Source organism: Pinus tabuliformis, chromosome X (assembly GCF_031772625.1).
Source record: "Pinus tabuliformis cultivar Carrire ecotype Pingquan chromosome X, CPIR1, whole genome shotgun sequence".
Taxonomy (NCBI): Eukaryota; Viridiplantae; Streptophyta; class Pinopsida; order Pinales; family Pinaceae; genus Pinus; species Pinus tabuliformis.
In genome coordinates, this window is record NC_142308.1 from 1,184,150,292 (window position 1) to 1,184,172,926 (window position 22,635).

General features: G+C 36.4%; 1 protein-coding gene across 1 annotated transcript; it reads right to left on the reverse strand.

The window, feature by feature from the left end:
* Positions 1 to 638: 638 nt before the first annotated feature.
* LOC149144173 (formate dehydrogenase, chloroplastic/mitochondrial-like) lies at positions 639 to 11,554 on the reverse strand. The gene is made up of 4 exons (XM_089449952.1): positions 11,456 to 11,554; positions 2,340 to 2,549; positions 2,025 to 2,176; positions 639 to 748 (listed from the first exon to the last, which is right to left on the reverse strand). Exons 2-4 carry the CDS (start codon positions 2,505 to 2,507, stop codon positions 739 to 741), a joined length of 330 nt encoding a protein of 109 aa, XP_089306078.1. The 5' UTR covers positions 2,508 to 2,549; positions 11,456 to 11,554; the 3' UTR covers positions 639 to 738.
* Between the last annotated feature and the right edge of the window lie 11,081 nt (positions 11,555 to 22,635).

Consider the following 22,635-nt stretch of genomic DNA (forward strand, 5'->3'; position numbering starts at 1 on the left):
AACTATTGCACAATTTTTCACTTCTAATTTAAAACACTTTGTATGTCAATTGTTTGCATTTTGTATTAATTCCTAGTTTAACATCCAATTTTACTTTCAATTTTGCATCCATGGTTACATCCGCATTTGACTTCTTATATAGAGTATATTTTTCTTTACATATATGACCCCCTTTATAGATTCATAGTGAAATATATGATAGTTTCTAAATATCATTAAAGCAGATATCACAATTCAAAATCATTTGTAAAGAAATTTAAGAGAAATTGACAACATCCATCCAAAAAAATAACAATGTGTCATTAACAATTTTCAAAACATGTATAAAATAGCAACATAATACTAATAAAATCAGTATTATTTTTAATCAAAACAAGTAAAATTCAAATATGATTAACAAATCAAAATATTTCATGAATATCGTTATTCTACGATAAATTAACAACATACATAAATCAAACTCATCGTATGATTACAAAATCAAAATGTACAACACCCATCTAAACATAACAATGTCATTCTACACAATAATTTCTTCATAAAAAACAATGCATGTGCATGCCTAGCTACCACCACCAAGATCATCCTCATGATCATCTTGACCATCCTCATTACTCTGATCCACATCATCACCAACACCGCAACTATCATCATCATCTCCTCCTTCACCACCATCATCCTCATCATCTCCTGATATATGTTGAACATAATTTGGATCATCATCTTGGCAATCATTACCTATAGCATTCTGACAAAAAAAATCAATATTACATGTTAGTATTAATTACATAACACAACGCATGTTTTTGTTATACAATGTTAACCATAAAATGAGGTAAGATATACTAGCATTTGCACCAAATGTTGCAAAGGAAACGCCGTAAGGCATAAATTGAAAAATATAAATACAACAAAAGAATACTTTGATAAAGAATAAAAATATATTGAATGCTCAAATCAATGCCCCATTAACTGGAAGCATTTAGTAGACATATCTATCAACATTAGGATTATACACAATGATCAAGAAATTTTCCATATACAAACAACAACTTCCACAACAACCTTTTGTCACATCCACATTTTAAGAAATGCCTTGGAACGTGATCGGAATCTTCCATATTGCCTTTTTCATTATGCAGATAAATCTTCCATATTGCTATTTTCATCATGAATATTGTTAGTTCATTGTTGTAAAGTGTTAGTGTGTTAAATTCAATACTATAAGTTCGACAAGTGAAAAACATTCCTCAATTAGCATAATATACATTTTTCTCTCACCGTGTATTTTTCAGTCAAAGAGCACAAGTAACATATTAACATGTATTTTCCCTTCATTATTTTCATCATAGAGCCAAGAAATCTACGCCTTATCTATAAAGTAACAAAAACATTTTGAAATAAGTTTAATATTTCAAGCCAGTGTCTAACCTATAAAGTAACAAAAACTTTTTGAAATAAATTTAATATTTTAAGCAATTGACTAACCTACTTTAATAATTGAAAAATTCTCAAAGATGAATTATACTCCATAATAAGAGAGCCAACATTGGAGCCCATACTTTCACTAAAACCAAAAGAAACACAACCACTTGTTAAGAAGACTTTCAAGTAATAATAATAAAACAAAAATAATAAACATTAAAGTATAAAATGGTATTTCCAACACACAAGTATAAATATACATGCTCTATGTCCATTGTTAGATTAAATGGGTGTGGAGAAAATTAGTAGAGAACCCAAAATTGTATTTCTAATTAGGATGGGTGGAGAAATGCTTTAAATGCGGGTTGTTGTCATTCTAATGAAACCCTTTGCAAAGGGGATGTTAAGATTCTGAGAGAAAAGCTAGGCTTGGTAGAGAACACCTTCCTTGTTAAACATTCCCCTACTGTAACCAAAAGGAAAGGGCAAGAGAAACAATAATTAGGTTTTTGTTCACAAGTTGTACAAAATATATAGGTGCTATTGATGTTTGAGTGAATAATGGGAGAGATTATTTATGAAATTGTGACAAGGCGCACCTAGTTTTGTCAGAAAGAGGCATATTAATGACAAGTACATCACATTTAGGTAGCATTTCGTCAAGATTTGTCTCCAATGTTGCTCCAGTTTCCTTTTCCAATTCGGGTCCAATAGAAAGACGGTCGTGGTAAAGAAGCTTACAATTGAAGGGCTGTACAAAGGAACGCAATTCAATTCAACATCATGTAATGTTTATTATTATTAGATTGAAATTTTGAAACAAACAGCATGCATGCGTAAGAATTATGGAGCACTGATTTTTGAAAAGAATTTTGCAACATCATGAAGTAGTACTAGATCCTAAGAATGAATACCTTCAAACGCTTAAGTAGTTCTTTGCCAATACGCCCTGCACCAATAGAACCAATAGTTTTCCCTTCTAGATCATATGACCTGTAAGAAATTGCTGCCACTTTCCAATCACCCTCAACAATTTGCTTATATCCAGGCACAAAGTTTCGCATCAATATGAGAATGCGCATTAGCTCATCTTCTGCCACGGACACCACATTACTTTCGCTGATCTTCAACCAATGATGATACAAACAAATCAATGGAATTAAAAAATATATCCAATATAAATAAAATGCGTTTTTTTAAAAGTAACTCCTAAAGTGAGAAAAATAAAGTTAAAAAATATAACAATGACAATTGTGTAGTTAAAGTGTAACCAAAACAAAAATATATATACAACAATAGAATAAATAAAATGCGTTGTTTTAAAAGTAACTCCTAAAGTGAGAAAAAATAAAGTTAAAAAAATATAACAATGACAATTGTGTAGTTTAAGTGTAACCAAAACAAAAATATATATATATATATATCAATAGAATAAACCTATCAAGTGTGGATCAAGCAGTTTGTGTCGGATTTAGCCCATAAAATGTCATTTTCAAATTTAACAATAGAATAAACCTATCTAGTGTGGATCAAGTAGTTTGTGTTGGATTTAACTCATGAAATGTCATGTTCAAATTTAATGGAGAGGGGTCGATTTAATGGAGAGGGGTTGAGAGTGGGAGCCACTTGTGAAGGGTAAAAATTATTCCGTAAGGCACTTAGTGAGACAGAGCCTTGCACAAACCTATTGACAACATCCTACAATTAGACAAATCATTCTTCCATCAACCATTGGAGCTGATCTCAACCTAAACACAGTTTAACTGATTATATATATATATATATAATGCACTGGAAATCTAAAAGTAGCATAAACATAGAGATACAATTGGAGAGTCTATACTGGTAATCTGGAAAGCTTGGTGCTAAGCAAAAGAGAGTGATGGGATGATGTCAATGTCCTCTAACCCTGATGAGGAGGGGCGGGGGGGGCAAGCTATTGGCTCATTGTTGGAATTGTCAAGCTCATGAAAGGATCCAATTGTATGATATACTATGTGAGGCACCCGAATGAGGATGCTCTGCTTTCTTATCTAATGAAATTTTGATAATATCATCTCTACTCTGCTGAATGTGGGGGCAAAAGTCAATTGCGAGATACACCTAGCTAATCCAAGCCGTGCATAATCCTAGTGACAACATCCTGCAATTGGATAAACCATTCTTCCATCGAACATTGAAAGTGACCCTGACTTGAACTCAACCTAACTGATATTTTATATATATATATCACACACAATGATAGTCTGCACAAAGCAGAAAAAAAACTATCAAACTATCTAATAGTAGCATAAATGTAGGGATACAACAGAGTGTCTACACTAAAAGTCTGGAGAGAGGGATGGGATGATGTCAATGGTGGTGGGAACCAGGCTATTGGATCACTGTTGGAATTGCCAAAAGCTTAAGAAAGGATCCAGTTGTGTGATCCTACGGGAGGCATAGGAATGATGATGCTCGGCTCTCCTATCATCTAATGTCCAAGCAAGGAAACTCTTGAAAATATTATCTCTGCTCTGCTGAATGTAGGGCTAGTCTAATAGGTGGAAGGTGCCATACTCTGGATCAGTCTGGAGCTGGTTTACCCCTAATGGGTGGAAGGTGCCATACTCTAGATCAGTCTGGAGCTGGTTTACCCCTAATGGGTGGAAGGTGCCATACTCTGGATCAGTCTGGAACTGGTTTACCCCTAATGGGTGGAAGGTGCAATACTCTGGATCTGTCTGGAGCTGGTTTACCCCTAATGGATGGAAGGTGCCATACTTTGGATCTGCAAAGTATCTGTCTGGAGCTGGTCCATAACTCGCTTTGATTATGTATGGCCTAGTCTAATAGGTGGAAGGTGTCATACTCTAGATCAGTCTGGAGCTGATTTACCCCTAATGGGTGGAAGGCGCCATACTCTGGATCTGTCTGGAGCTGGTCCATAACTCGGTCTGATTATGTATGATCTATAACCTAATATGGCACAACCCCGAACAGGCGTCAAAGATGTTGATTGGCCACCAAGGCAGAAGGTTGAGGTGAGATCCCATCTAAAGTTGGAAGGAAAGAAACTATGGATAAAATCCTGGCTGCTCCTCTGAATCCGGGGTAGAATAATAGTTAGGAAGTACCCTGCTCTGGTTTCCTCTTCAGCTAGTCCACATGTCACTCTGATCATGTGTGGTTTGTAACATGATTTGGTTGGAACCTATGAACAGACCTCAAAGATGTCGGTAGACTACCAAGGGTAAGATTACGGGGAAACCCGAGAGACCTCAACTCTATCGTGTAGTAAAAACTACATGAGAACATTAAAATATGAGTAGTTCAACTATATTATTATATTTAGTCATACATCAACAGACACAGAAGACAGTTAAAACAAAAAAGAGAACATATAAATTATCTTGGTACTCTGAGAAGTGTGGCAGGGGATTGTAAACTGAACCGTATAAAGCTGCCAAAAGAATTGCTAACTTGTTTTCAAGACAATTGTTGCTTGAGAGAGTGAGACTGAAATATAGCAGAAATTTCAAGCAAATCAAATACTTCCCAGACCTTCAGAGTCGATACAACTGAGATAGGTACAATTTTTAGGAGACACCATTATACCAAATACAACGCAACGTAGGTCACCACGGTTAAAGAGAGGACATCATAACGAAACAACGAATTAAACATGGAACCGTCATTTCTAAAGGAAACAATGGTACCTAAAGCTGTTCGAAACGTTCGAAGGAAGGAGCAAAATGTCATTTATAAGAAAATAGTAAACTTCGTCCACAACAACGCTACTTAGGGTGGAAATTGTTGGGAAAACCACCACAAGAAAGGAACAAAAAATGGGAAGGCTAGAAATGCAATTATCTTTGCCCTTGAAATGTCTGCTAAAAGGAGAGGAGAGTTCGAAGGAAATTAAAGAACTCAAAAGGCAGTCCTTGGAGTCATCATTGCCCGATTTGAGAGAGCTTCCATTTTTTGAAAGAGTTGTTTTACTTGCACCTCCCCTCTCCATTTTGTTAAAGAGTTGTTTCACTTGTTATGCTAGAGTTGTTTGGTTGTTATGGAGGAAAGGCATTCAACAATTTTCAAATTTGAACCTCTTTAGCATTATAGTGTTCCACCCCTGATTCAAGCACCTGAAACTCTCTGTTTTATTTACAGGAAAATAAAGAGAGTGTTAGTCTATCTGTGTTTCTCGAGATATAATGCCCCATATCCAAAATACGAAAGCTACAGGAGAACAGTTATTACACAGTACAATCTCACCATTACAAAGGAGTCGATAAAAGACCGAATGCATTAAAGCTTTCCAAGAAATTGCAAAAACATACAATAACACAAGTGAAGATCAAGGTAAATCTGCAGTACATGTTGGATTGGGGATAAAGCCAATATCATAGCATGAGATTGACAATTAAATGAGTTGTAAATAATAATGGAATGATATGGAATTGAATAGCCTACAGGCTGAATATAAACAAGAGAGTTATTATTTCATTGTTATTAATTTATTATAAAATCACATTTTTTAAAACAATAACTATTTTTATTTCAATACCAACCATTAACTAATTTCTAAGAATAATTCTAATTATTGTTGTCCACTTCATCTTCTTTCCATTTCTGTACCATGAGGGAAAAACCCAATACCATTCCTATATCTTAAAATTAACATTAAATATGTCAAAATAGCTCAAGCATATTTTTGCAAGCATATTTTGGAAAACAATCATTACAGACGGATTAAACAAAGAAGAGCGCTTTGAGATCTTCCGCAAATCTTTCAGGAATGTAATAAGAGCAAAATAAAACCCATGGGTAAGTACAGCCAAAAGGATAATGAATCAATCTAGTCACAGTAAATATCAATATGATAATCCAGGTAAGATGTATTGTCACTTTTCCTAATTTCAGCCCTCTTGGCACCGGTAGGTTACCTATATCCTTGGGAGAGAGATAAGGTGGTTCCTGTAGAAAGGAGACAGCGGACAACAAAATATTCAATTTAATCAATTGGATTATGGTTCGAGCCCCATTTGAGAGTAGTGGGGCTTGGCAATAAGAGATCCAATGATATCTAACCAAGCCATGGAAGCCAAACTGTTGTTGAAATATTTGTCCGACAAAGTGGCCTGGTGGAAAGATGGACTTCGCCATAACTATTTCAAACAAAGTCGGTGATAAAAGGATCCCCTGTCTCGCCATTCTACGAGTCCTTGGCCCGTTTCCTTTGGAAACACCTATCATGTATCCCACGCAATGGCAAGTGCATTAAGCTTGGGAAGACAGTATGGACCATCCACCTATTTCTCAAGATGTGTCTCTCTAAGACGTGAAACCCTGGATGCTGGATCAAGGTATAACAACCCTTTTCCTTGATGGCACCTTTAAAAGAAACCTGGAATGGCAGGGGCACGGAGCCTTCATTGACTTCAAATGAAATCAAGAGAGTCGATATTACGGTAGGTTGGTATTTTCGTGAACAAACAAGTGAAGGCTCAAGCCCTCTTCAAAGGCCTCCAGCTTCCTGAAGCTCAAGGGGCCTGCTAGGCAACAATGGTGGGTGATTCAATGATTATTCTAAGAGCTATTGTGCACGTCTCTTCCAAACAGTGATACACAGCCCATTGGCACAAAAGAATTATTAAAAAATGCGGAGCTTCAGCCTTCAACAAGATCAAATTCCTTCATGTCTCAAGGCATCAAAACGATCAAATTTCTTGAATCTTCACGTCTCAAGGCATCAAAACGGGAAAAAAAAACCATCAAACTATCTAATAGTAGCATAAATGTAGGGATACAACAGAGTGTCTGCACTAAAAGTCTGGAGAGAGGGATGGGATGATGTCAATGGTGGTGGGAACCAGGCTATTGGATCACTGTTGGAATTGCCAAAAGCTTAAGAAAGGATCCAGTTGTGTGATCCTACGGGAGGCATAGGAATGATGATGCTCGGCTCTCCTATCATCTAATGTCCAAGCAAGGAAACTCTTGAAAATATTATCTCTGCTCTGCTGAATGTAGGGCTAGTCTAATAGGTGGAAGGTGCCATACTCTGGATCAGTCTGGAGCTGGTTTACCCCTAATGGGTGGAAGGTGCCATACTCTGGATCAGTCTGGAGCTGGTTTACCCCTAATGGGTGGAAGGTGCCATACTCTGGATCAGTCTGGAGCTGGTTTACCCCTAATGGGTGGAAGGTGCCATACTCTGGATCTGTCTGGAGCTGGTTTACCCCTAATGGGTGGAAGGTGCCATACTTTGGATCTGCAAAGTATCTGTCTAGAGCTGGTCCATAACTCGCTCTGATTATGTATGGCCTAGTCTAATAGGTGGAAGGTGTCATACTCTGGATCAGTCTGGAGCTGATTTACCCCTAATGGGTGGAAGGCGCCATACTCTGGATCTGTCTGGAGCTGGTCCATAACTCGGTCTGATTATGTATGATCTGTAACCTAATATGGCACAACCCCGAACAGGCGTCAAAGATGTTGATTGACCACCAAGGCAGAAGGTTGAGGTGAGATCCCATCTAAAGTTGGAAGGAAAGAAACTATGGATAAAATCCTGGCTGCTCCTCTGAATCCGGGGTAGAATAACAGTTAGGAGGTACCCTGCTCTGGTTTCCTCTTCAGCTAGTCCACATGTCACTCTGATCATGTGTGGTTTGTAACATGATTTGGTTGGAACCTATGAACAGACCTCAAAGATGTCGGTAGACTACCAAGGGTAAGATTACGGGGAAACCCGAGAGACCTCAACTCTATCGTGTAGTAAAAACTACATGAGAACATTAAAATATGAGTAGTTCAACTATATTATTATATTTAGTCATACATCAACAGACACAGAAGACAGTTAAAACAAAAAAGAGAACATATAAATTATCTTGGTACTCTGAGAAGTGTGGCAGGGGATTGTAAACTGAACCGTATAAAGCTGCCAAAAGAATTGCTAACTTGTTTTCAAGACAATTGTTGCTTGAGAGAGTGAGACTGAAATATAGCAGAAATTTCAAGCAAATCAAATACTTCCCAGACCTTCAGAGTCGATACAACTGAGATAGGTACAATTTTTAGGAGACACCATTATACCAAATACAGCGCAACGTAGGTCACCACGGTTAAAGAGAGGACATCATAACGAAACAACGAATTAAACATGGAACCGTCATTTCTAAAGGAAACAATGGTACCTAAAGTTGTTCGAAACGTTCGAAGGAAGGAGCAAAATGTCATTTATAAGAAAATAGTAAACTTCATCCACAACAACGCTACTTAGGGTGGAAATTGTTGGGAAAACCACCACAAGAAAGGAACAAAAAATGGGAAGGCTAGAAATGCAATTATCTTTGCCCTTGAAATGTCTGCTAAAAGGAGAGGAGAGTTCGAAGGAAATTAAAGAACTCAAAAGGCAGTCCTTGGAGTCATCATTGCCCGATTTGAGAGAGCTTCCATTTTTTGAAAGAGTTGTTTTACTTGCACCTCCCCTCTCCATTTTGTTAAAGAGTTGTTTCACTTGTTATGCTAGAGTTGTTCGGTTGTTATGGAGGAAAGGCATTCAACAATTTTACAGGTGTGAAGGAAAATGAAATTTACAGGTTTGTGGTTGAAATTTATTGGTGTATCTATACGTGTGGCCCCAAATCATTTGTAGGTATCATACCTGTAATTATGGGTAAGGCCATATTTAATTTGATTTATTTGAAACTAGGTTTGTGGTTAATTCCAACCTAGGAAAACTTGATATATAGGTTCAATAACCTTCTTGTGTTGTATGCCCTCATTGTGTAGGCTCAATAACCCTCTTGCTGTGTGTGCCTTTGTTATGTGGGCCAATAACCCCTCTTGAGAGGATGCCTCATTCGAGTTCAACACAGTGAACATAATTGCTTGTGAGGGAGAAGAAAGGATTGAGAGGTATGAAGTTACAGGAAAATGGAGAGCTAGAGTGACTATGGCAGGATTTAGTGTATATCATCTCAGTGCTAATGTTAAGGACACGGTTAAATCTTTGCTCTGTTAATCATATTGCAATAGCTATAAGACTAAGGAAGAAGGAGGAGCTATGTATTTACTATTTTGGATGGTTGGACAAAATTCTCATTGCAACATCTGCTTGGCATTGAGAGGCAACGACTATAAGAATGTTCTTGTACAAGAATTTGTTATAATTTATCAATACCATTGTTGAAACTGCATGTGACTTTCATGTGTGTCAGGGAAGAGTTCAGAAACCTGACACAATAACTTATTATAGGGGTAAAAGATGAAACTAATTTAAGGAAACAATGGTTTTTACCTGTCCTGTTCAACCAGGGATAAGATAGTTATTCGTTTGTATTTTGCTTCCTTATCCAGGTAGACAGGAAAATGCTAAGGCTTGCTAAAATCAATGATATGCCTGCCTACACAGTGGGTAATTGGATAGAGATAGTTACTATTTAACTTTCAGGAACTTATACTTCACTAGCTAAAAAGTTTTGGATTTTTTTTTCTTATGACCTTGAGTACAGAGTCTCATAATCAACTAGAAGAAAAATCAAGTCTATCTTTCAATTGCTTGAACCAGGACTATATCACGGATATTGCAGCAATAAAAGAAATAATTCCAGTCTATAGAAAGGTAGCATAGTAATAACATACTTGAGTTTTCGGGGTGCTTCAAACAATCTCGTCCTAAAGATAGGATTCCAGGTTGTTTGCAGATTTTAATTGGTGAGGTTGGCTCTAATTTTGGAACTTTGTTGGCTCTGCTGCAGGTATCATTTTGCCCCAAATCTTCACCAAGCCTTTTTCATGGACTCACTAAAGGACTCTCATTTTCTGCATCCTTCATATGAGTAAACCTTCGACCCAGCACTGGTTTTCAATACAAACTTTCAAAGAGAGAAACTGGCAGTTTGGAGCAGGTTACAAGACCTCCTTCTATAATGAACAGAGATGACCCCGGAATGTGGCAAAAGTTCTCCCCTTCAGCCGGTGCTAAAGAAAACAAAGAGCTTCTCTCTGAAATCTCTAACGGCGTGCTTGGATGGCCTAATCTGACCAAAACTACAAAAATGTACCATGAGTTTTCCTCTACGTTGTTATATTGTGAAGGATAGTGTTTCCCTCAATTACTAACCGTTCCAATAGCCCCTGCTTCCTGATCCATTAGTTTTGACTTCTCCAGACACTAAAGAGCATTAACGATTCTATTCCATTACACAAAGATGAGCTGGAAGGGAAAACCCTTCGGAGCACAGTATTTCATGTTGAGGTATCAAATTCTTGGTTCCATGGAAATAGAAACCGCATGAAGATATCTACGAACCACTTGAACATCAAAAATGTTCAGTCTCAAAACTCTGAAGTAAATTTGTAAAGAATGTAGCATTAGCTTTCTTGGCTTAGTGAAATCCCTAATTTTCTATCCTATTTGCCTGTCTTAAAAATCTCACGAAAACCTGTAAAGATTGTGCCATTGTGTACGCTTAGCCTCTAAAAGCCCTAGCTTTCTATCTTCTTCTGTGTAATTTGAATAGAACACCATCAAATACCAGAATTATCAATTCCCATTCTCCAAAACTTTTAAATGTGCGGAACTGAGACAGAAATCATTCAATCAAACCACTCGAAATGCATCTGAATGCTTATCCATTAACTTAAAGAACTTCTTCCCAAACTCTGCCATTTTTTAAACAAAATTTTGAGCACAACCTTGTCTAGTCCATTTATAGAGAGCGTTAGTTTATGAAATCTTGCCTGTAAGCCAAAATAGAGTCAAAATTTTCCATTGAAAGCTCAGAATAACTGAACCAGAAATAACCCTTGTGAAATTTGCTGCTTAAAACATTGTTTTGAGCACGGCCTCTTTCTTCAGATTTATTTTAGATAATATGGTAGCTTATTTAATGAAATATTTCCAGAAAGTTGAAATATGGCAAATTTTTCCAATCAAGAACTCTAAATAATTTCATTAGGACAAGGCGTAGAGGATTCATGACGGCGACAAGAAAATAATGGCGCTTTGCAATTTTAGCACTCTCTTGCAGAAAAATACCTTTTCTGAAATCGTTTTGACCACGAAGAAACGCAGATGAACTGTTGGAAGTTGTGCAGAGAGAGATCTGGTGGCTCGTGGATCGATTCTGGGGCAATGTTTATGCGATTGCAAACCATGATTGTTCATATGTGAGCTACTGAGCTCGTTGAGAGGGATACGCGCAATGGCGCCAAACTACCAAGAGGATTTGAATTTAAAGGCGGGATAGAATATCTACCGTCCGATCATGTCATCGACGGCCATATATTTGTGTTTCAGTAAAACGGATTTTCAAAGAATTTGAAATATTATACATTTTATAGAATTTGAAATATTATACATTCTATTATTTAAGCTCAATAATAGTTTTACTTTGGAAAAATAATTGGGCACATCAAATAAAATATTGATGCGACGGACATAGAACTCTGAAACAATAATGCACCCTTCTCTTACTCCAAAACAATAATGCACCCTTCTCTAGCTGATGTGTCAATGCTTTCTTTGAAGTGGAACTTAAAGAATTAAGTAATTATTCATTATTAAATTGGGATTTTATATAAATTAATTGATTATTTATTAATGTTAATTTCATTTTATAATTTTATAGTAATTTTTAATAGATTTTTGTTAAAGATAATTATTTGAGCTATTATTGTATTAAGATTTTTGTTGTGTCTTTTATTATTATATTTTAATCCACTTTAAACATGCTCAAAATATGTTTTCATCTTCATTTGTGGAGATTATCTACTTGCATATTCAAAAAGTTTTGATGTAGTTTTTGCCTTGAAAAATGATTATTGTGATTGTAATGGTGAGAAATTATTCTATAAACAGTGTTAAGTGTTATTTAGAATAAATGAGAAATTCTTTTTGAATATATAAGACTAATCTTTGAGAGAATAGATATATATTCCCTAATTATCACATAAACAAGGGGTTAATCTTGCATTTAGTGCTTTATCTCTGTAGAGTTTCGCTAAACAAAGGGAATACCTCCTCCTGCGTGACTTCGATTGTCCCTCCCTCTTACAGGATTGCAAAGCATTAAGAATTGAATCTTCTTTATTTTAAAGATGTAGTCTTGTCGAATATACCAAAAACATAGTAGGATTCTTTCATTATTGACAAAATCAAGCACATGTGCAAGGGAAGTATTCATCTATGGATGGTTAACAAGTTCATTAATAACTACAAGCAAACACTTCAAACTATGTATTTAATGATCTCTAGTCATCATCTAAAGAGTTCAAGAATCAAATCAATTCCAACCTAAGTTCTAAGTATATGGTAAACCTCTACTCTAGAGGTTCTATTATTGTAAAATTTCACAACTATGGAAGTTGTGGCAAGGTCTCAAAGGAGGGACTTTCTTTTGGGGGCAAAACTAACCTTTTTTCAAAAGATAGTTTCTATAATTGAATCCATCTTCAATATCCATTTCTTCAACCCCACTCTGCCGGATTTGAATATTGAATCCCCCCTACTTATTTTGGGATGAGATGATCTTTCAAAAGCCAACATAAATATATTGGGGACTTACAACAATATACAAACTAAGCAAGGAAGGGTATACACACATGTGTTAGAATTTGAATTGAAGTTGACTTGAGCAAAGGTATAACAATGCATATTTAATTAAATATTGGTGATTTTAACAACCACGTCCATTAGATTAAAATAATGATACTTTATGTGTATCTATATGCAAAGACAAAATACTTGAAAGGCACCTTCCCAACAACAAAGGTCATTATAAGAAAAATGGAAAAATAACAAGTTGATGGGTGGTATGATTGAATGAAGAATCAAAGGGAAAGAAAGAAGAGACATCCAAGTTTAGTCCTAATAAAAGATTTTATGGCCCCTTCCAAGGAGTGCGTTATTAAGAGGGACACAAACATGATCATGGAGTCTGTGCTAAAGTCTTATGGGAGAAATAGGAAGCATGTGAATGAGATATTATGGATTTCAAAAGAGAAATCATGTTATTCAATCCAATAGAAGCAAGGGGATTGGTGCTACTTGAGACTCCATAAGCTCTAAATCAATTGGTGAAAGCAAGAAGTCTAAAAGATAAATGCAAAGAAAGGAATATCCATCTATGTACAAATCTACAATAAATAAATTCAAAATTATACAGTGTTTCCATATAGACAATGTTAGGTCCCTATAACACTAGTGATTCCCCCATTACTAGTGTCATTGTGGCCCTTACTGTTATTGTTGTGCCCTTATTGTCCCCATATTGTTATTATTGTGCCCCATAGAAGCCCACTATTGTTATTTTTGTGCCCTTATATTATTATTGTTATGTTGACTTTGATTATATTGTGACCCCTTAGACTCCTATATATAGAAATGAGGCTTTGTCATTTGTATCATCCAATAATTGTTCTTTTGTGTAATGTAAAGGAGGTTGCCCCCTCGAAGAGGCTGATTTCTAAGTTGTTGATCTATCTTTTCTATCTTTTTGTGAGTTGGTTTCATAACAGACAACCTAGGTTCGAACCCTAAAAAGTGTAGGGTCTTTGTGAGTATTTGTGAGGGAATGTGTTTGACATCACATAATTGGATTCCCTTCATCATCAAAGAGACATGTGTCCCAAAAGTCAATTTGGTTTAAGTGGATGTTAATATGATACATTGTATATTTTCTGAGGGTAGTAGCACAATTGGAAAAAAGCATGTTGGCAAGCCCTTGTGTATCCAAGTGATCGAAAGTTCAATCCCACAGACATATCTCACCAATTGAACTTAAAAAAAATATGATACATTGTATATTGCAAAGCCATTAAGTTAAGTAATGACCTTGGCTAACCCAAATATTTAATTAGAATTTAAGCTCAAACACAACATTAGAAATGAAACCTTCACTCTAGATCTAAGGATATAGGGGTCAACATTGGATATTGGATACAAGACAAGGTGATCAAATGTATCTCTTCGACTAGCATTTTTTTACAAAGGATTACAAATTTTAATGCTTATATTAACATGTATGTATAATATAATAATGAAATAGTCACTCTTTAGTTCATGGATAAAAGTGTTGGTGTGGAAGGAAATCTCGAGGGATGTGTCACTATAGTCATAAAAATTGCATTTATTGTGGCACATGGAGAACTTATTAATTGGGTGTAGCTTTAAAAATGGATAGGAGTGTTATCCTCCCCACCTAACTGCAATTCCTACAAATGACATATTTAGTGATTAATGAGTATATTGTTGTAATAATTTTGAACCCTGTGTTAAGAAATCCCTATGTAATCCAATTTAACTTAGGTACCATCCTCAAAATGAGGAGAAGTCATTTGTGGGTTTCCTTAGAATGTGTATTTCAAGGAAGAATGTGTACTTTGTCAATATGTTGAAAGGTTTTACGGTCTTTGTGTTTTAGTGTACCATGTCATGTTTGGCATTGAGCGTTGGGTGTGTTGGAAGCCAACTCTTGGTAAACTCAAATACACTTGTCCTAAGGAGGGAGTTGGGATTTTAAGGTTCTCTGGTTGTAAAAGCTTTCAAAGTCAATGTTTTTCATCCTCTTCTTGCATATTGCAGCCTCAAGGCCATTCGATGAGTTGGTGGTCATGCTTAAGGTTTTCATCCTATTCTTGCATTGTGCTTAAGGTTGATTGGTACCTTGTTCCATGAATTATGATCAACTTTGGGTCCTCTTTCAGTAGACACCTCCTAGCCACAGTATTAAAGGCAACATATTGGTTTCCTTTACTAATTTTAGCTTGTAATAAATTTAGATGTAATGGTTGTCACACGCGTTCATATACAACTACCTCATAACAAAGCTAACACAAGCACTTCTACCCATGCCTACATCACATCACAGAGGAGGAATCAATCAATATTATTCAATATCCTGCATTCGAGTATCCCTCCTTTGAGGATTCAATCCAACATTTATGGAGATCAGGTCATCCATTTACAATAACTAGCTTTGCCATATAGCATGTTCATATTCCTATTGTCATGGCCGAAAGTACCACCGACATATATCTTATGCAATACGAATAAATAATTAGAACGCCTCAATGGATGCAATTCATCCTATAATGCATAATGCATATATTAGATAACCCGAACCATAGGCTCTACCGTTTCAAAACAAAATCATTTATCATACATAATCAATAATCCGTCTGCCACAGTTGCATGACATGTTAACATGTGTATCTTAGGGATTATGCACAATTAATCAGAAGCGCAGCATTGGATGCATAGCACAAATAACTTGTACCATAGTTTATACAGTCAAGCCTTAACCACAGTTAACAAATTTGCATAGTGGCTCAAGCACGACTATTCACTATCTTAACAAAAGACAGGTTAACACCAATTCTACATAAGATCCACATACTGTGACTGTAATTAGAATTTCATTTATGTGCATCCATAAAATCATCTCATTAACGCCACATGCAGTGCATTTAAAACTCAAGCAAATTCTCTCATATGCTAAGGAATTTATAACATAGAGGGTAAGAAACCAACATACAGAACAATCCACGCAAGTGAGTCAAACTAGATCAAAAGAGAGAACGACACTTGGAAAACAGAGCACCGCTACCCAACCTAGAAATGACTCTTCAGTTCACCACCGAGTCGAGGTTCTTGCCATGGATCAACCGCCTCCAATTGATCTATGCAATGGGTATTTAATACCTTCTTTCATGATATGGTTTCCATTAGCGGTGTCTCGCTTTTATGGATCTTTTTATCCATTTGCGTAGGCTTATCTCATAAAAGCTCACCTTTCTCTCCCATGAGGATTTTCCTCATAGAAGATTGCCTTTCTCTCCCGCACAACTTTTATGTTTTTCTCAATGGATATTTATCTCCAATCCATCCAACTTATCTAGAATTAAATCGAGAAGCTTTACCATGAAAGAATTATCCTTTCCCATTCACCAATGTGATTTGGCAAGAATCTCATCTCTTGGTGTCTCGCTTTTCCAAGTGATTAATTTATTAATAATGTATTTACTTTTTATATTACACATCATACCTAGCTTTTCTCAGCTTAGGTTTGCAAAGTTTGACACACAAGGGAGGGGTGTTACATTTTGGATCCCTCTCTTTCCTTAAGATCCCTCCAACTGCAGCTAGAGTTCTTAGATGACTGTAAGGAGGAAGCCCCTATTGGAAAGGGACAGACAGTTTGAAGGTGTCTATCTTGTTGGTAATTCCTATAGAAAAAAGTTGTATTTTCATAGCCCAGGGGTTGCGAATACACAATTCCCATCCACTTGAGCTCAATTTTATCTCGCAAAACTTCATTGGGATCTACCTAAACACATATGCAAACATAGGTGAAAATGCCTTTCAAAAGTCTTTCCCTGTCTACTTTGACGAATCTTCCAATAAAATTGCCCACTTTTTCTAAGAGATCTAGATGGGTAAAGTGAATGGGAAAACTGGGAATCTTACCCATACTAGAGTAGTCATCGGCAACATAGTGAGAGGATTGAAGTTGGGAAACCATGGCTTCACTAGAAGACCAACTCATCCCCAAAACCATGGACCTTGGTCAAGGATTTTTTTCTTATCCTCAAGACATTTGAAGATCACCACAAAAAAACATGGGTCTACATCCACCCAAACCGGCGTTCATCCAATCCTATCATAATCGAACAGAAAAACGCTACTTTTTCAATAGAAAATGGGGAATAAAAGTATCACCCAAGGATAATGACCATCGCATCAAGCGCTCAATCATAAGGGAGGAGCAATAATTTGACAATCACACGTCCTTGATTTTTGTTGATTTAACTCTGAACACTCACGTAATATTCTCTTGCTTGGCGAATTAAACACCACTGCATGGAATGGACGAGGATTGAGCCGAACCCTGGATGAAGCCCACTTCATTCTCATCTAAACACAAAACTATATATACGTCAAAGCTATTACAATAGATTCTGACTGTCAACACCTCGAGGTTCTGTTTATATGTGGCTACCTTTTATGGTTACTATTGAATGTGTGATTGGCAATAGTAATGGCAACTTAGGGCTGCCAAATTTCCTTCGATTCCCTCACTACATCCTAATGCAAATAGTTGTTCAATGCCTTGGTTGTCTTTCAAAACTGGTAGGCAGCGTCTTCTTTGATATTTCTCGATGGTTTTAATTCCACTACAATCACAACTTTCATTTACATAAACTTCGTGTTTTCGCACGAGCGACGATTGTTCCAAGGTGAAATGTCACTTGGATGGTTTCAATGTTGTTGACCCATCATAACTAACTAACGGATATGCCCATTACAATTTTATACCACCCCATTATCAATATCAATTATGCATGGGAACCAATTAAAGCAACTTTTCACATTAATTTTATATGAGCATGAGAACATGTGTTAACAAGCAGCCCATAAAGCCTCATTTTGAATGCCATAGTCACTTAGAAGGAATTCCTCTTGTAGTAGCATCCTCCCTACTAAACTTTGCTAGTGCTAACATTAGAACCACCATTACAACAAGATATCTTTCTAGTGTTGACAACACCATTATAGTAAGATACCTCAAGAGAGACAGAAAATTTAAAAAGTATGATAGTAATACGTATCCAGAAGATGGTATTGAAACTAGTAATTGTTCACGAATCCATAAGATTGTAAGGTCATTCTCATTATCATAATCATTGTCATCATTATCACCATCATCCTTGTCATTGTTATTGCCATCATTACATTATCATCATAATCACCATTCATGCCATCATCATCATCATTATGGACATTGTTTGCAATTGTTCATAATTGTAGATGTTGTAAGAAATATCATCAACCCAAAAAATGTGATCAGTGCTAGAAAAGGGTTGTTTAGGACACATTGATATACGTAAGAGAAATAACAACTCTATTTTTGACAGATGATCGATGATCATCATCATCACCACCATTATCATCGTCATTGTCATTTTTATCATCCCCATCATCATCATTAATGTAATTTCTATCGACATTGTTGTAATCATGCATCATCATCACTCATGCCATTATTGTTTTTGATGATGACCTAGATGAAAATGATGATCATGACACCAAAGATAATGCTTATGATTATGACAATGACAACATCTAAAATTGGGAAGATTCGCCAACGTCATTAGCATCGTCATCATCATAATCATTGCCATCATCATCATTGTCATTGTAACCACTATCGTCTTTATCATCATAATCACAATTCATGTCATCGCCATCATCTTCATTTTCATCATTGTCAATATTATTGACATTGTCATCAATTGTTCATAATTGTCAATGCCATAAGGAATATCATCAATGCAGAAAATATGATGAGTGTTGGAAAAGGGATGCAAAAGCGAACATAGAAATGGGGGCAACAATAGAAGTAAAATTGGATGAAAAGTGGATACAACATAAGTAGATGCACAACAACATGAAAAACCTGACACAAAAGTGGATGCAAAAGTAGATGCAGTTGTCAATGCAAACTTGGATGCAAACATGAAGGCAAAAGTGGAAGCAAACATGGGTCCAATGGTAGGTGTAAAACTTGGCACAAATTGTGGTGAAAGAAATGTGGATGCAAAAATGGATGAAACAAAAGTGGATGCAATAGGGGATGCAAACGTGGAAGCAAATGTGGTTGCAATGGTAGGCGCAAGATATGGTGCAACAAAAGTGGATGTAACAATAGACAAAAAATATGCAAAATAAGATGCAAAAATGGATGTAAAAGTGGAAGCAAACATTGATGCAACAGGCAAAACAAAATTGGATGCAAAAAATGGATATAATGTAAGTAGATGCAAAAGTAGATACAAAACGAGATGCAAAACCCAATGCATAAACCTGACATAAAAGTGGATGCAAAAATAGATGCAATATTTGATGCAAAAGAGGATGTGAACATGGATGCAAAATTGGAAGCAAACGTGGATACAACAGTGAGTGCAAAACATGGTGCAAATTGTGGCATAACAAAAGTGGATGTAATGATAGATGCAAAAAAAGAATCAAAGTATGATGCAAATGAAGATGTAAAAAGGGATGCAAAAAGTGAAAGTTAAAATGGGTGCAATAGTGGATGCAAAATTGTGTGCAAAAGTGGATGCAATAGAATTCGATGCAAAAGTAGATGCAAAACGAGACACAAAACCCGATGCAAATCCCGGTCCAAAATTGGATACAAAAAGGGATGCAAAAATAGATGTAGTAGTTGATGAAAACCTAGACGCAAATGAGGATGCAAACGTGGATGCAAAATTATAATCAAAAGTGGGTGCAAAAGGAGGTGCCAAACTAGGCGCTAATTGTGGCACAAAAATATTAGATGCAATAGTGGGTACAATAATAGATGCAAAAGAGGATGTAAATATGGATGCCAAACAAGAGGGAAAAGTGGATGCAACAAAAGTAGATGCAAAATTTTATGCAAAACTAGACACAAAACACGATGTAAAACTTGGCGCAAAAGGGATGCACAAATGGATGAAAAAATGGATGCAAAAAATGATTTAAAAAAGGATGCAAAAGTTGATGCAAGTGTAGGTGCAAAAAGTGGATGCAAATGAGGATGCAAAAGTATGTCAAACAAAATTAGGTGCCAAACTTGATGCAAAACCTGGAACAAAACCTGGTGTAAAGGATGACACAAAACTTGGCATAAAATTTGGTGCAAAACGTGGTGCAAAACCTATTGCAATACCTGGTGCTAAACTTGGTGTAAGATTTGGTGCAAAACTTGATGCAAATTTTGTGTCAAGTTTTGCACCATATTTGATAAATGGATGCAAATAGCACCAAAAATGGGCTCTAGATGCAAAAAAAGAAGTAAAAAGGGATGCTAATCGCTGGTTTTGTTGTAGTGTCCCTCTTAGGCGACAAACCTTTAAGTTCTTGGAACACATCCCTATATTCCTATAGCAACTCTTATAGTTATTATTTATCTTTCTTAGTACACCCCTTAAAGGATGCCTTGCCTCTTACTGACTCTTCTACATACTGACTTTCTCTTAAAAACAATAAAACATACTTCTTGTTAGAGCTGGTCAATTTATTGGCTTGGTTGGCACTTACCAATGAAATTTTGTACTTGCATTTGTGTGCATTGATGATGATCAATTTTCCATCCTTTATGAGTCAATACTAGTTGGCTCTCCTTATGAATATTCCATCTTACATGTACATGTACATGTAGGGACTCCCAAACATGACTCCAAATGCATCAAGGGAAACCACCTTTAGATTTACTTCATCAATAAAATCAACACTAATAACAAATCTAATTTTACACTATTTTGTAACCTTTAGCTCTACATCCTTATTTACCCATCCCAATGGATATGGGTTTGAATGATCATAAATTTCCAGCCCCAAATTCTTGACCAACACAATTGCAATGAGATTTTCCGACGATCGTGAGTTAAACAGAGCATTAACCTTTGCCTTCTTGACCTATATCTTTTTATGGAAAAGCTTGGCCATTTCTTTCTCTTCCTGTTGATGAAGGCTACTCAGATTCACCTCCTTCTACACTGACGTATAAACGATATTCTCATCCACATCTGAGTTGCTTTAAAATTGGTTGCTCGAAGTAGTGGGCATGAGATGCTTCTTCTTATTATCTTTCTTTTTGTTCTTTGGGTTCAAGTCTAGATGCAACTTCCAACACTTCTCCTCTGTATGGCCATCAATGTTGTAATGGTTGCTAGGGTATTTGCACTAATGTGTTGTGTCTGTTGTCTTTTAATATTCCCCCCCTTTTGCTTCTTATTCCCCTCCTTAAAAGCGTTTTATTGTTCCGTCTGCTTCGACCCACTTGATTGTGTTCTCTTCAAGCCTATGTTCTCTAGGTACTGTACCTGTACACAAGCCTCGCCCATTGATTTGGGCTTGAACAACATCATTTTCTCTTGTAGATGGAAGTGTAGAACCCACAAATACTTAAGGATTACATCTACGTTCTTCAGAGAGATACCCTACATTATGACCATCTTTCTAAACTTTGTGGTGTACCCCTGCACGCTTTGACCTAACTTTTGCTTGAAGTAGTGCCGCCAGATCCATTGGTCCTCTACGTAGCTAAGGGTAAAACTGTGACTTTATGAAGGTTTTGAATTCCTCCCACTTAGTGACATCATGCTCCCTCTCCAACCTTAGTGTCTTAGTGTGGATTTCCCACAAATTTAGTGCATGGCCCTCTAATTTCAACCACACAAATGAAATCTTTGTTCTTCCTCAAATTGATGGATGCTGAAATAAAATTCGAGTTGCTGCAACTAATGATTCAACTTCAGAGCATCGATCTCACCATGGTACAACTTGATATTGACCTTCGCTTCCATTTTAAACATGGACTATGATTAGTTTACGACAATCAAACTTGGTTGATCTTTTTTAGGTTCTTTCTTCAGATGGTTCTCTGTTTCTTCCCAATTTCCTGACCCCCCTTCTGATTTGTCCTCTGCATTTGAACCCCCATATTCTCTAAATATCCTAATCTTATTTATCAAGGCCGCTATGAGGAGGTTTACATTGCGATTTATATTTGTGAGTTGTTAAACCAACCACGAAAACCTCACCTTTGCAGGATCACGAGGGTCATTAATGGATTCGTCAATCATGAATAGGGTTTTATGATTTCCAGACTCACTGATCTAGATCCCCTGCAAATATCCGTAAAATACCTAAATAAACCTTTTATGGTACCAATATGATCCGTAAACTGCCGTGGATATTCCACTGGACGTTTTGTCACAATAGATTTGATAATATTATGCTTAAAATATGAAATTCTACAATATTACAATTTTATTAAATCTCTAGATTTGTACGTTTTATTGTAAATAATGCACGCATGCGAATGGAAATTATGCAGAAATAGAGAACAACAAAATATTAAAATCTCTCTCACACATATAACACAAGATATGCTTTGGGAAACCCTTCTAGGAGAAAACCTGGCTGGAAGGTAAGGTCGCTCCACTTTCTTTCTCTTTCTAGAAATATGGCTACAAGTACAAAGAAGTATGGCATGTGGCCCGTGGGATGCTACAGTGCAAAAATACTCCCTGTGTTCTCTACCTCCTATCCCTCTTAGCTATTTTTCTCAGTTATGGAACAAATGCACTAGAAATAATGGAATCCCTTTTCCTCTTAGTGGCCTAGTTATAACATAACTCAATAGCTCACTAGTGGTTTGG

What these genes read in the sequence shown, in the direction of transcription:
- LOC149144173 (XM_089449952.1), bottom strand. Translation starts at nt 2,507, where the DNA reads ATGCGCATTCTCATATTGATGCGAAACTTTGTGCCTGGATATAAGCAA. An exon ending in AACTACTTAAGCGTTTGAAG is followed by an intron (nt 2,177 to 2,339) that starts GTATTCATTCTT and finishes TCCTTTGTACAG; the next exon opens with CCCTTCAATTGTAAGCTTCT.